Genomic DNA, 15,644 nt, shown 5'->3' on the forward strand with positions numbered 1-15,644 from the left:
GTGCAATGTTTATGGCACACGTGCGCACATGCGCAGAGGATGAGGAGGGAAGGGGTGGGACGGGGAGGACAGGCAGCAGAGGACTTCACTGGGGGGGGATGAAGAAGCTGGTTTGTGTTAGCGAAGGAAGAGGTGCGATGCAGAGGAGGCAGAGGGTGAGAAGCAATGGAGCATCCTTTGGGATGAGGATGATGCAGCATCACACCCAGGGGACCCCAACCCACCTGGTGCAGGGGACAACTAGCACAAACGAGGGCTCAGCCTGCCCTGGCTTGCTCGTCCTGCTTGGCCTTAGCATCAAAAGCAGATGTGGGTGATCCTGCCTCATTCCCACTTTGTGCAAAACATCTTAGAGCGAGATGCGACCACACAGCACAAAAAGTGCCCCAAAAGCATCACCAGGAGATGCATCCAGAGCCACCCCAGAGGTCAAACTCACCCCCCTGCTCCTGCCCACCTCCACTTTTAGGACTATGCACGTGTGCACATTTTAAGAAATAAAAGCACCTTCTTACACACCCCCACAATTAAAGTAACATCTCTCCCTAGCAGCAATTAGGTTTCTAATCTTCATTTACTTATGCTAAAGTGGTTCAAACATCAGCGAGAGGGAGTTAGAGGAGCAGCAAATAAACCAGGGCTGGTTAAGTTTGCAGAGCCTCATCATGTCTCCAAATTAAAGCTAACTTAGACTGTGATTGAATTATTCAGGATGGTTCCTGTCAAGCAATTATGCTCAATAAAGGCCTGAAAACGCAATTTGCTATCGTCTGTCGCTTGACAACTCATCTAACGGGCTCAGGGGCCCGTTCGCGCCGAGGGGGAGAGGGAAATACCAGCACGTGGTGATATTCAGATGGCAATACCAACTCTGAGATGCTGCCCAAAGAGCATCTTTTGGGGGGAAACCTGGGATTTGGCTGATGGAAGATGAAGATGCAGGGAAAAGTGGTCCTGGGGACAGCTGTTTGGGATGCTGAGACGGCCCCGGCTCCCGTGCGTGGGGCTGGGAAGGGAAACGCTGACTTTGTACAACCAGAGTCCATCCACATCCCCGGCAATGAGCCCAGGGAAGAAAGTAGGAGCAGTGAAGGACCCCAACATCAGCCAGTCCTGCTCTTCCTGACCCCAGAGCAACCCCAAACCGGGGCTTCGGCATTGCCTTTGGGAGCGAGGGTCAAAGCCAAGAGCAACGCCGCGCCACGGGGGAGTGAGAGGGAACGGCTCACTGATTAGATGTGCTAAATTAACAGGAATGTAGAGATGCGCCCTGGCGAGAGGGAGACCGGGCTGGGGGACATAAGTGGGTATGGCCGGGAGGTAGAGAAGCCACTTGTGAAAGGTCAGCGCTGCCCGTGACGGGGCTGCCGAGGCACCGGGGGAGCTGGACTCCTCCAGCTCTGGCTCTGCAGATGCATTTCCCCGCGGGTGGCAGCTAATAGCAGCGGCACTCCTGGCCCCCAGCAGGCTCCAGCGCTAAACTCATGAATCAGCAGCATTTCCCCCTTTTTTCATTAAAAATAATAATAATAATAGTAATAAAGGAAACAAAATAAACCCACCGAGAATCAAAAAACAACCCCTCTCCAAATGAGCATCAGGTGCACTGACTGTGCTGATGGGGATCAGAGGAGCCCTGGGGTGACACTGAAGCCACGGGCCACCCCTACTTGAGGGGAATCGGCCCAAGATCTGCCCCCGTGTTCATGTGAAACCGCCCGCTGTCCCCATCCCAGCGCAGCCGGGTGTCCCGGGGCTCGGCTGCCAGCTCGGCTCCTTGCAGAGGCTCCGCAGGGTGAAACAGCGCGGCATTGTCCTCATCCTGCCGTCGGCCCGCGGCGCCCGCTGCTCCTCCATAGCGTGGGGTAGGAAGTGGAGAGGAAGAGGAGAACCGCAGGGGGATAAAGGCACCATCCCTTAACTCCTCCTGTCACAGCCTGGAAGTGACAAAATATCACAGAGTCAGTGCTGGGCACTTTGTCCCACTGCACTGGGGGATTCGGCAGGGCAGCCCATGGCCAAAAGCCTCCCCGAATGGCTTTGCCATGGGGCTGGCCCCAAACGAAGTCATGCACCTTCTCAGCAGTCTGGTTTGGTTTTCCTGGCGCTGGCAGCTCTCAGGTTTAGCATTTTCTAGAGGGGTAAAAGTGCTTGCTAGGCACCACAAACCTCATCCCCATCGAACAGAATCATGGAATCCTAGAATTGTTTTGGTTGGAAGAGCCCCTCAAGATCATCGAGTCCAACCAGTAACCCAGCCCGGCACTAACCTGTGTCCCTGAGAACCTCATGTCCGTCTGTCCAACCCTCCAGGGATGGTGACTCCAGCACTGCCCTGGGCAGCCTGTTCCAATGCCCCACAGCCCTTTGGGGAAGAAATTATTCCCAGATCCAACCTCAACCTCCCCTGGCGCAACTTGAGGCCGTTTCCTCTGCTCCTGGCGCTTGTTCCTGGGGAGCAGAGCCCGACCCCCCTGGCTCCAAGCTCCTTTCAGGCAGTTCAGAGATCAGAAGGTCTCCCCTCAGCTCCTGTTCTCCAGCTGAACCCCCCAGGTCCCTCAGCCGCTCCCATCACACTTGTGCTCCAGCCCCTTCCCCAGCTCCATTGCCCTTCCAGGCTCTCCCAGCATCAGGACCCCAGAGGGTTTTTGCCCCCATCCCCTTCAAGCAGGGCTGGAAGAGCCCTCGGCGCCACAGCCCGGACACCTGGGCAAGCAGAATGCCAGGAACTAACAGAGGAACGCCAGGAACAAGAGGCCGGAGCCGGGTCCCTGAGGACGGAGGCAGCTGGGATGGGAAGCGAGTGCCGAGCTGGAGCATTCTCCCTCCTCTCACGCTCAGCAAGGAAGGGGCTGGTAATTACAGGGAAGCCGTGGGGCAGCCCAAGCTGGTGGCAGGCAGAGCGTGGCTCGGTGATTGCAAAAACCTTCCCCAGCCCAGCCGAGCAATTACACAGCCACTGCTTCGGGGTTCATCAACCTGCAGGTTCCTTGCCTGGCTGCTGGAGCCACCCCAGTGCCTGCTCGGAGCACGGATTGGTAATTAACTTCCCTCCTGATTAATGGCTGATGTTCCGGGTGATTTGGGGACCATCTGACCCTGACTTCGTGCTGCTCCCCAGAGCCCCAAGCACACCAGGGTGGGAGGGGACACTCCAGCAGCTTTCATTGTGCCTATAACCTTGAGGCTGCACAAATGAGGAATTGAGGAAGTTTGGTTATCAGATACAGGAGGAAAAATCGGCATCTTCCGGGTCCAAAAGGGATGCTTGAAGCAGCCTGAAGCATCCCCACTTCTCTCTGTTTTCTTCCCTCCCTCCATCCCCATTTCCAGCCTCCACACTCTGGGGATGCACTCCAGGAGAAGGAAAAATCCCCCCCGAATGCAGCCTCTGTGTGGGTTAGGCTTTTGGTCCTGTTTGTCACACTGTGATGAATTCAAGAGAAGAAAATGAGTTTCTAAGTGATTTTCCAGTATTTTGCCTGCTGTTACCACCAGGCCAGATCCCAAAGTCCTGACCGGGGACCCATTTACACTGCGTTCGCTGCGCCAGGGGGATGTGACTAAGCCAATGCAATGAAACGGAGAAGGACTTGGCCACGAGCTCTTTCCAGGGTAGAAGAGACCATGTTTTCTTCTCCCACCGCTGGAAGTTGCGATGGCTACACAGGCTATAGGTTTGGGGAGGGACCCTGATCAAGGCATCCCCACCAGCGACTAATCTGGGCAAAAGAAGGAAAAGCCACGTTTCCAGGAGGGAAAACCGCTGTGAGTGTTGTACACAGGCAGGCACTGGAGCCCTGGCCAATGTCCCCAAAGGAGATGTCCCCAAGGGCCTAGCCTGCCCCTGGATCTACCCTGCTTCTTCCTCCCGGCGCTGGTGGAGCACATCGCCACACTCCTCCTCATCCTCTCCTGCCACTGTCACTGGCTTTTTCACCCCAACAAGGACAGCCAGCATTGCAGTGACAAAGTGGCATGGGTACAGCACGCTGTTACCACCCTTCCCACCCACCCAGGTGGCATCAAATGCACCCACAGCTTGGCCCTGTGCTCCCCCGACACCAGCCATGACGTTGGGGTCTTAGGGGGCGCGGGCAGAGGGACAGGGACTTACTCTGCCGACTTCCAGAAGTGCCCGGGGTGGGAAAGGCGACGGTTGCGCTTTGGCAGTTTCTCCAGCATGTCCATGAGCTTGGTGAAGGTGGGTCTCTCCTCTTGCTCGTAGGCCCAGCAGAAGAGGAGGATGTCCTGCAGCCACAGGGGTGAGCACATGAGCAAACCTGGCCAGTCCCTGTCCCACCATGACTCCCGCACCCAATGACCACCCTGCGAGGACCCCACACCCTTGTGGGGAGGGGATGTGCAAGCTGGGCTGATGCTGGTGTCACAGCAGCATAGAATCATAGAATCATTTTGCTTGGAAAAGCCCCTCAAGATCATCGAGTCCAACCATAACCCACCCCTGGCACTGCCCCATGTCCTGAGAACCTCATCTCCGTCTGTCCAGCCCTCCAGGGATGGTGACTCCAGCACTGCCCTGGGCAGCCTGTTCCAATGCCCCACAGCCCTTTGGGGAAGAAATTGTTCCCACATCCAACCTCAACCTTCCCTGGCGCAACTTGAGGCCGTTTCCTCTGCTCCTGGTGCTTGTTCCTGGGGAGCAGAGCCCGACCCCCATGGCTTCAAGCTCCTTTCAGGCAGTTCAGAGATCAGAAGGTCTCCCCTCAGCTCCTGTTCTCCAGCTGAACCCCCAGGTCCCTCAGCCGCTCCCATCACACTTGTGCTCCAGCCCCTTCCCCAGCTCCGTTCGTTTCTATCCACAACAGGAAGATTTGGTGATTTAGGGGAATTTAACTCAAAATTTCCCAAAGCAGGAAGGTACTCGGAGTAGGACTGAGCCACACTGGCTGGGGACAGAGGGACAGGTCATGGGCAGCACAGCGTTTTTCCCAGAGAACCCTCCACCCAGGGCACATTCCCCCTCCCCGCACACCGATGCCCACGTGGCTCCAGCGCCTGCCCCCAAACCTACCGAGATCTCCTTGCCCATCCCGATCTGGCTGAGGTTGGGCTTCATTCCTCTTCCCACCTGCCAGATTATCGCCTCTGCCGGCTGCGTCTTGAAGGGCCATTCCCGTGCGTGGAGCTCGTACCAGATGGTGCTGTGGGGAGACAGTGGGGTCAGGGGATGGAAAGGCACCCCAGGTTGTGGGAACAGGGACACCTGGCCATCGCATTCACATCCATCACCTCTGCCTGCTCCAAAATCACCGACATCCATGAAATGTTTCACACCTGATACAACACCAGAGGTGCTCAGCCCTCATTATGGAGACAGCACCTCTCCCACTTTCCCGATGGGGAAACTGAGGCTGTCAACCGAGTGTCAGGGAAGGAAAAGCCTGAGCATTCCCTTTCGCTCTGAGTTTTCCCTTTTTCTTCTGCAAACAATCCATCCAAGCCATGGCATGGACCATCCCCGGTGCCCTCACCGGATGATGGCACACGTGGACCTGCGGCCATCTGCTGCTGCACCGCTCTTAGCACTAAGCCAGCCCCTCCTTTCCGTGAGGACACCCAAATCCAAGGGAATATCCCAAAATGAAGGCGTCTCCGGCCGATCTCTGGCCGCCCCCGCAGTTCTCCACCCCCGCTACCGCCTGGGAGTTCTGCATCCTTGTTTTCTGGCACCCGGAGCTGGATGAGCCCCGGCTCCCACAGCGCTGGCCCCAGTTTCCAAGGCAAATACCCTGGAGCTGCTTTTCCCTTCCAGGGATGGCATCACGGCTGGTTAAAGCAGAAAGACATGGGCTTGAAACGGCATTAAGGTGGAAAAATCTGGTGGAGGGGGTCTGATAAATGAAGGATCAGTCTTCAATAGGGGGTTTCCTGATGCTGGAAATCAGCTTTTGTGGTTTTGGAAAAATATGCACATTTCGGCTGTAAATCTGAAAAAATGTGAATAATGTGAGATGCCTGTTGGTGCTGCAGGTGTGGAGGAATCGGGGGCTGGAGAGGGGCAGGTCCTGGGGAAACAGGACAAGATGCTCCAGCAGCAGTGGGGATTTCGAAGGTGCCTCAGTGCCCCCAATGCAGCTCAATTCAAGTTTCTAGTTGGAGGTTTGGGACTTGATTTTTCCCCCTCCCACTTTGAGGCGCATCCAAAATCTCTGGGCTGCGTTTCCTGGGGTATGGATGGTGCTATAGAGAGGGGTTTGCTGCTCCATCTCCTTTTGTATGAGAAGACCACACGTTTAATATAATACTAATTATTGCTGTGATCTCTCAGGCTTCGGCAAGCACACATCACCAGCCTCAGCCCCCTACACTCCACCGCCCTCACACACACTTTAATTTAACATTTCTGCCGTCTTCTAGAGTCTTTAAAAGATCTTTTCCTCTTGCTGTCGCTGATCCTCAAATCCCTAAGGGGAAACAGTGATGGCAATAACCCTCCGGATCATCCCTGAGCCTCCCGGGCTCAGCCGAGGGCAGCAGAAACAAGAAAGGGGAAAAAATGTGGGAAAATCTTTTAATCTTTTAAGGAAACTCATGCTTTACGTAAGGGCAGAGCTTACACTTGAAAAAAAGGAAAAACTGAGTCTAAGTAACTGACTCTCACTTTGTTCAATACAATCCCTTAATTACTTCTCTATTTTTGTGCTAAAGTTATACCTCAGGGAAGGGGGGGAAAAAAGCGAGACCATTTCAGCTTTAATTACTGCGGTTTTGATGGAAATATCGCCTCCGATAACAGCCCCACGTGCACTAATCCCTGCAGCCTTTAAGGTGTCCATGAGAAAATTAATCTGCTGGGTAAAACCCCCAGCCCTCCTACATCTGCCTCCAGAAAGGTCTGATCAGGGCGACTGGGCTCCTGTTTGTGTTCAGATAACCGGCAGGAGTGATGAGCCGGATCACTGAAAGAGACTCATCAATTCTCCTCTTCTCGGTCTTTTGGCATCTTTTCCCACCACTGCCAGACCCCTGCAACCAGCTGCAGGGGAGAATCAGGGTGTCTGGGGGCTTCCAGATCTGTGTCCAAAACCCTCTGCATCCAGAGCATCTTTGCATTGGTACCCACCCCAGGAGGATGCAGGGGAGAGATTCTGTCAGGTTGCATCCCCAGGATGCTCTGGATCCTGCTGCCTGGAGACACCCTGGTCCATAGAATCACAGAATCATAGAATCATTTTGGTTGGAAAAGATGCTCAAGATCATTGAGTCCAACTGTTACCCACCCCTGGCACTGCCCCATGTCCCTGAGAACCTCATGTCCGTCTGTCCAACCCTCCAGGGATGGTGACTCCAGCACTGCCCTGGGCAGCCTGTTCCAATGCCCCACAGCCCTTTGGGGAAGAAATTGTTCCCCACATCCAACCTCAACCTCCCCTGGCGCAACTTGAGGCCGTTTCCTCTGCTCCTGGTGCTTGTTCCTGGGGAGCAGAGCCCGACCCCCCTGGCTCCAAGCTCCTTTCAGGCAGTTCAGAGATCAGAAGGTCTCCCCTCAGCTCCTGTTCTCCAGCTGAACCCCCAGGTCCCTCAGCCGCTCCCATCACACTTGTGCTCCAGCCCCTCAGCAGCTCCATTCCCTTCTAGCTACAACAGGAGGATTTAGTGATTGAGGGGAATTTAACTCAAGATTTCTCAAAACAGGAAAGTGCTCTGAACCCAGTGATGGGGATTCCCATGGTCAGCATCCCCTTGGCATTGCAGCAAGCGAACAGTGTCCCTGTCCCCTGCCGGCTGCTCAGAGCAGCTCACACATGACACAACCATGCTGGTTCTCTGCCACCCACCCGCCTGCCCCGCCACAGGGACTCACCCCAGGGCAAAGACATCCGAGTGCTTGGAGAAGGGCAGCTTGTCCTCCTCGGTGTCTGGCGAGAGCTGGCGGATGATCTCGGGGGCGAGGTGGCACAACCAGCCGTTCTGGATCCGCAGCTTGTTCTCTCGCCTGCCAAAACATGGAGCCAAAGCCTTGGGTGACACAGCAGGGGACATCACCACCATGCAAGCAGCCTCACCGCCCTCCACCATCTCCGCAGGACATATAAGCCTGGTTTTCCCTACAGCATCCTAGCAAATCTGAGTTTTAACCCTGCTCTGAGCAATGCCAGCAGGGTGGCTTTGTTCCTGTCCCTGCCAGGCGACAGGGCACAGTTTGGTCACAGGACGGTGGTGAGGGGGAGCTTTGGCTCTGCCAGGCTGGTGATGGGGACCCAGGGTCTGCTGCGGCCCTCACTGTGACCGTCACACCAAAACACCTTCAAAGCAAGGGGTAAATCCCACCAGCGCTGGCACCTGAACTGGTGTGAGCAGGAGGCAGGGCTGGGAATCTCTAAGGGTCTCTTCTGACCAAACCCACCCTATAATAATCACCTGGAAATCAGTGTTTTCAGGTGTTTCACCCCAAACAGCCTCTCCAGCCCACCTTGGTGTCCAAGCCTCCCATCCCATCACCAACAGGAGCAGCCTGGCTTTGTCACAATCACCCACCCCACGATATGTCGTGGCCAATCTCGCTGTGATGTTGCTATTAAATCTCAGGCTGCCACCCAAATATTTCACTTCATCTTTAATGGCACTCACCAGCCCCTCAGCTAACCTCAGCCATAGCTTTTTCATCCTCAAGGTCCCTCTGCTTGGTACAAACACATGAGGCTCCTTTGGCCAAGAGCTGAGGATGATAGCAGTTGCTGCTTCATCCTTCCCACCCTCCAGCAGGCACCCGGGATGCACCACTGGCATAAAAAGGGTCCCCAGGCAGGGACCACCAATGGTGGTAACACATTAAGCAGCTTGATCATGTGTCTGAGCGCAAATTCAGCAGCATAGTTTTGCAGGAGGTAACATAAACTGTCCCATGTCATGTCGGATTAGAGAAGGATGAGCCCACTGACTTGTACCAAGGGATTTCTCCCTGTTTATGCTTTGATGACCTCCCAAAGGTGGTGACACATATGGGGAAGGGATGGCTGGGAGGTCACCTGTCCCCTGAACTTCATCCTGGGGCCAAAATCCCAGAGCCCAGGGAATACCATCCAGGCACTGGTATCTCCATCCACCCCTGAGGAAGGATGACAAGCTCCCACCACAAACAGCTGGATGGATTGTGGCTGCGTGCACACAACAGGTACAATCCCAAGATGATGCAGTCTGGCTCATCCCAGCCATAAAACCACACCTGACCCCCAGCATCATCCCCAGAGGAGGAACCCCCTCCCTAGGGAAGGACACTGCCTGTCCAGGGAATTAACTGATTGAGCCTCCATAACCCCCTCCGGGGACTCGATGGCTCCTTGTCACCCTGCTGCGCCGGAGCCACCGCCGCAATCAGCAGCTCCGGCCAGACACGGACCCTGCAGTCACCAGGAGCCGGGGCCGAGAGCACTTTGGCACAGGGGGGAGACTTTCAGTTTCCCAGCTGGCTCCCGCCACCTCCTCCAGCCCTGCACGGCTCTTAATTACAAGCCGGCATTAAGCATCGGGGCAATTAGAGAGACGCGGAGGAGCTCGCTGTGTGTCTGCGGTGTCCACCCTCGGGCGGGCAGCGGGGAGCGGGACGCGGTGGGCAGCGCTCAGATCTGCTCCACCACCCGCAGCACGGCCAGGGTTCCACCTGCGGCTTTTATTGTTGCTCACTCAAGTGCTGAGATATCCCAGCAGTGGCATCCAGGGATGCTCCAGGGAGGGGATTTGGCTCCGCAGTTCCCCTCTGAGCCCCGTCCTGTCCCGCAGCAAAGCTCACGTACACCCGAACACACAGCTGCGGGTTTACGAGCTTCCAGCAACAAAGGCCGAGCTTTAGCGCAATCCCAAACGCGGCTCAATTGCAGCAATTTGAGGTTTTGTGACAAAAGTTTGCCTGGCTTCATAACTGACCCGGCTGCTTCCACCAGCAGAAAGCAGCACAACCAGCCAAGCGTCTGGCAAACCCACCCAAGGACGAGCCGCCCCAAGGAAAAAGCAAGAGCAGAAATGCTCCTCAGACTACTCAAGACCCACCCCATGCTCCTCCTAATTACAAAGCAGCCCTACCGAGCCAAATGATGTTTAAATAAGGAAGAAATAAATCTGATTTCATCAAAATAAGATGCCGGATTATGAAGTCTCTGCAGAAGGTATTTTAGTTGCGACAGCCATCTCATTTTTCAGCAGGACAAGCACGGCACGGCATGGACGGACACTGCGAACTTGTGCCAGGTGCTTCCACAAACTGAAGGTGACCCTGCTCTAGGAGGACAAGGAGGATTTTTAAGCCAGTGAAAACAGGCCAGTTTGTAGTTCTTGTTCACACCTGAAGCGACATCACCATCCTTAACTTGACGTGTAAAAATTTGCTCCCTTCTCCATACATGCTTGTCCTGCAGCCACACAAGCCTCCAAGGACCCAAACCTGGGCTTTATCATTCTTCTCCATCTGAGAAAAACATGAACAGCTAAAAAACACCAAACAAGACCAACCAAAAAACAACAACACAACACCCTAAGAAGGGAAATAAGACTTGTAGACGCTGCTTCAAAATTCATGGTGACCAATGACTGTGGATCCCCAAAACCTTCTCTCAGCTCTCCACCAGCAGAAGACACGTGTGCCACCAGCAGTCCATGGCAGCCACACCTCAGGACAGGAATTGCCTTATTTTCTTAATTTTTCTAGCAAAACACTCCTCATTTCTGCCCAGCCTTGCAAATCTGACCATCCTTCCTCTCCTGAGCAACCTTCTGGACTTTAACCCCCAGGTGACACCAGGATATTGATGGCCACACATTGATCTCCCCCATCGCATACCCCATTTCCCCAGCACCACCTCTCATTTTATCACCAGAGCATCTGTAAAGTTCCCAGCAAAGGTCCCCGGCAAAACTGAGCCATTTTTGCCCAAACCCTTTCAATGGAATGAGTTGCAACCTCATCCTGGCAGGACCCAAGTCCCAACCCCCCTGCCCAGCTGCTAAACCAGAGCCAAACCCCACGTCTCTGCTGCTGTTTCTTGGGCTTCCTGAGCTTTTCCCTAACTTTGTGCTAAAACCAGATGATATTTATTCAAGCGGAACGGAGAGGCTGGCTGCCCGGCTCGCCAGGATGGACAGAGGCGCTCGTTGCCTTTTCCTCTAATCCTTTAACCTCATCACACAGAAATTATTAAAAATATATATATAGTTTCCAAAGAGCATTTTATCTCTTGAGCATCTTTGCCGTAAAGCGATGATCGGCCATGACAAGCTCTCCAGCAACAAGCTGCATCGCATGGGGTGATGGAGACCAAAAGGAGCGGGAGGCGGGTACCACACTACCAGAGGAAACCTGCTCGAGCTGCCGGTGCCGATAACACCGCGCTTGGCCCAACCTCCTTTTGACACAAAGAGTTTAGCGAAAAGGCACTCTCCCACCGGGAAAAGTCAGCAACGCTCTTTTTATTTGTTTTAACAAATAATAAAAATATGACCTTTGTTCTTTTTCCCCTCTTCTGTTTCCTTTCCCTCCCCCCAGCTTTGCTTCTCTTCCTTTCCACGGCTGCTGAAAGTCTTTGCCCTGCCGTGGCTGGAGCTTGAAAACCTCACAAAGCACTGGGAAAAAAATACACCGCAACCAAACATTTAATAAGGAACATTTACCAAATGGACTTAATTCCAAATCCAAAGAGACCCAAAATGTCACAGTGTTGTAAATGTTCCGAGCTTGGCTCTCATTTTCTCTGTGTCTCGCTCCATGCCCTGGCTTGGCATGGACACCACGGCCAGATGTCTGCAGCACCCAAAAGGTCACCAGAGCAGCTGAGGGACAACCACGGGGACGGCACCGCTCGACCTGGCCTGTCGCTTCATCAGCCCAGAGGCAGGAGATGAAGCAGATGCGGGGGATTTATGATGGTGTTGGGAAAAGGCCAAGGAATGAGCCGGCTTTGCCAGCCCCAGTGAAACGGAGCCCAAGAAGCGTGTCCTGGCTGTTTTGGCCATGGAAATTATGTATCCGATGGGAAGAGGTTGGGTTCAAGAGACCCTGCCCGGGGCCAGGTCCTGTCTCTCCAAACCAAACAGCTGGAGACCTGCACAAAACATCATGCTCCTTCCTACCCATCAAAAGCAACTCTGCCTTCCTGATCATAGAATCAGAGAATCATTTTGGTTGGAAAAGAACCTCAAGATCATTGAGTCCAACCATAACCCAGCCCTGGCACTGCCCCATGTCTTGAGAACCTCATGTCCATCTGTCCAACCCTCCAGGGATGGTGACTCCAGCACTGCCCTGGGCAGCCTGTTCCAATGCCCCACAGCCCTTTGGGGAAGAAATTGTTCCCCACATCCAACCTCAACCTCCCCTGGCGCAACTTGAGGCCGTTTCCTCTGCTCCTGGCGCTTGTTCCTGGGGAGCAGAGCCCGACCCCCCCGGCTCCAAGCTCCTTTCAGGCAGTTCAGAGATCAGAAGGTCTCCCCTCAGCACTTGCAGGGGAGGTTTTTGGGCTCCCTCCCTGTGTTCTCAGCTCAACAGGGAGCTCTAGGGTATGTGGAGGAATGTCAGTATTTCCAGAACACCATGTCCTACCTGCCCGCTTGGAGAACTCCCGAGATGCTGAAGAGGCCGAAGTCCGTGATCACCACCTTCCCATTGTCATAGAAAACATTTTTTGACTTGAGATCCTTGTGAAGAATCCCCTTGGCGTGCAGGTAACCCATTCCCTAGGATGGAAAACAGAAAAAAATAACCCAAAATTCAAAAAGCAGCACAAATACATGAGATAATCCCAACACGAGGGCAGCCCCATGATTGCTGGGATGGGGAGACCCCGGCTGCCAGCATCCCTGTGCCGCGGCGGCACATCCACAATCCCGAACTATGTCTGGGCCACAGGCAAAGGCAGCACGTCCCCAAACGTCCCTGCAGACAGGGCAAGTGTCCGGGGAGGCCCCTGGTTTGGGGCGGGTGTCAGGTGATGCTCACAGAGCACGATGGGATCACAGTGTGGCTGTGACGGCACCTGCTCATCTTCCTGATTAGTAGGTTATGCAAGAAAAATTAGCAGCAAATCAAACTGCCAGTCGCTTTCCTGAAATCCTCCGCTGAGAAACTGATGATGATGATGTTTTCACCTTGGTTCTCTTTGGCGGCTGGGAGCAGAGGGGTAATAAGTCAAAGCTCTCCATCCCCATACCCTGACTGAGCCATTAGTGCTGCCCACGTGTGTGCTGGTACCATTAGCCGGGAAACAAGCACCGCGCAGGAGTCCTGCCTTCATTCTTATCCCCTAGGAAAAACTACTTGGTGGTTAATTAAAATCATTGTTAATGAGGAAAAAAAAAAAAAAAGCACCATGGGTGGGAAATCCAAATTCCCCTGCACTGGGCTTGTTTAGCATTGGCAAATCAAGCGGATTGCCGACAGCTCCGTGTGATGGATGTGCAGCCCAATGGGATAATCGGCTCTGGGAATGAGGAAGGTGATAAAAGCCATTTATCCTGAGATCAGTAGGGCTTCTGATGCTGCCTCGATTTTCATTCTAATAAGCAGACTAGGAGAACTTGGTGTAGAGGGAGCTACCAAAGAATAAATGCCAAACAGGCCAGCAAACTGTTGCTTTAGAGCAAATATCAGTTGTCCATCACCGACAAGTGATTGACAACTTGAAAGGCGCTGATAAGAAAGATGGGGACAGGGCCTGTTGCAATAGGACAAGGGGTGATGGTTTTAAACTAAAGGAGGGAGATTCAGGCCGGACATGAGGAAGAAATTGTTGGCCCTGAGGGTGGTGAGAGCCTGGCCCAGGTTGGCCAGAGAGGTGGTGGCTGAACCATCCCTGGAGACATCCCAGGCCAGGCTGGACGGGGCTCTGAGCAACCTGAGCTGGTGCAGATGTCCCTGTCATGGCAGGGGGGGCACTGGGGAGGGCCCTTCACCCCAAACTGTTCTGTGACTCTATCACATGGGAGGATTTATTAACTGGCTTTCCATGGGGATCCATCCTAGGTGTGATCTTTTCACTTTTATCATCATTAACTACGCATGCAGTGGAACAAGAAGATAGCTTTAAGTTTGGAGCTGACGTGGAGCTGGGAGGCATGATCCACATTTAGAAACTATCTGGAAAAATTGGGAATGCAACCTGAAAATCCCTGAGATCCTCAAACGCAAGGATAAGAGAGAAACCCTGAAGGTACCGAGGACTCAACAGCAGCACAGACCTGCAGGGCTCCGCTCCAGGGGCAGCAGGACAGGCTGGGGACAGCCAGGGACAGCATGCTGCTGGGGACAGCAAACACCCCCTCCCAGCACATCACAGGGGCCACATCCCAAAGGGCCTCTGCTAAAGGATGCTGGAGAAAGAAAAGGATTTGGGGGTCTTAAGATGCCACAGCTGGATGCCGGGACCATTCCAGGCACCGGGATTAATTATGGGGCTCCACGTCCCAGTACATGAAATAATGATGAGGTTTAAAAATCTGCTTTGAAATGTCACTGTCGCCTTCACAAAGCACCGGGGTTGTGCCAGGAACGACATTTTGATGCCATGAGCCTGTTCCTCCTGCAAGGTGCACCCATGGGGCAGGACCCGGCACCATGGGGATGTTCCACAGCCCCTCCCAGCACCCCAGGGTGACAGGAGGTGGCATCAGGGACTTTGCACCTATGCAATGGATGGGAATGCATATCCCATGCGATCAGAGGCAGCCAAGCCTTCGCTGAAGGTGTTTCTCAAGGAGCTCTGGGCAAAGCCAAATCCCTCGCCTCACTCCACAGGGTACCGCACAGATCCCACTGCAAATTCCAGCCCCGTCGCCTTTGCCTGCGGGATGATCTGTGAGAAAACACTCTCGGCCCAGTAATGCCTTAATTTGCTGGGCTGCCCAGTGTGTGTGAAAAGCCAGCTCCCTCTGCCGGCTTCGCTTCTTAAATAAATTAACTTTCGCCTCCAGAGGATCGCGGCAAAACGAGAGCCCTCGCACCCGCTAATCCCATAAACTCAATGGCTTCTCCTATCACAAACAGGGACGCAAAGGATAAAGGCAAATAACTGCCATGACCAGGTAGGGGAGCCAAAGCCTCCACCTGGTCCTGCCTCCGGCTCCTCTGGGTGATGCTGCCCCAACCCAAACCAAACCAAGATGTCAAGGTTTTCCTTCATTTCTCCATGCCAGCCACCTCCAAGTCCATCAAAACATCCATAACATCTGCTGATGGTTGACATGGAAATGTGAGAAGGCAAATAATCATAGAATAGTTTGGGTTTGAGGGCCCTTCCCAGCTCCCCCAGTGCCCCCCCTGCCATGACAGGGACATCTGCACCAGCTCAGGTTGCTCAGAGCCCCGTCCAGCCTGGCCTGGGATGTCTCCAGGGATGGTTCAGCCACCACCTCTCTGGCCAACCTGGGCCAGGCTCTCACCACCCTCAGGGCAACAATTTCTTCCTCGTGTCTGCCCTAGGCAGAGAAGCTGCTCCTCCTGGTGCACACCAGCAACGAGCCATGTGTTTGGGGGGCCTGAGACAGGAGCGTGATGGATCTATCCTGCAAGCAGGAGCTGTTGTCTTAAAATCCCTCCGGTGAGCAGGGAGAGCCTGTGCTGAGCACCCATGCAGCACAGCTTTGCCTTGGGACCTCTGCTCATTCCTATGGGGACCCAGGTTGGACCCAAAGTCCTT

The 15,644-nt window shown here is 54.1% G+C and overlaps 1 protein-coding gene across 1 annotated transcript in view; it reads right to left on the bottom strand.

The window, feature by feature from the left end:
- Nucleotides 1-4,113: 4,113 nt before the first annotated feature.
- Nucleotides 4,114-15,644, bottom strand: part of KSR2 (kinase suppressor of ras 2) — a gene marked incomplete at both ends in the record, with an annotated part of 81,129 nt that continues 69,598 nt past the window's right edge. Inside the window, 4 exons of the mRNA XM_082066040.1 lie at nt 4,114-4,251; nt 5,036-5,165; nt 7,829-7,960; nt 12,554-12,687. Coding sequence (XP_081922166.1) covers nt 4,114-4,251; nt 5,036-5,165; nt 7,829-7,960; nt 12,554-12,687 — 534 coding nt within the window. The remainder of the gene's footprint in view (nt 4,252-5,035; nt 5,166-7,828; nt 7,961-12,553; nt 12,688-15,644) is intronic.

This window comes from Streptopelia decaocto (genome assembly GCF_964273445.1).
Source record: "Streptopelia decaocto genome assembly, chromosome: 15".
Lineage (NCBI taxonomy): Eukaryota > Metazoa > Chordata > Aves > Columbiformes > Columbidae > Streptopelia > Streptopelia decaocto.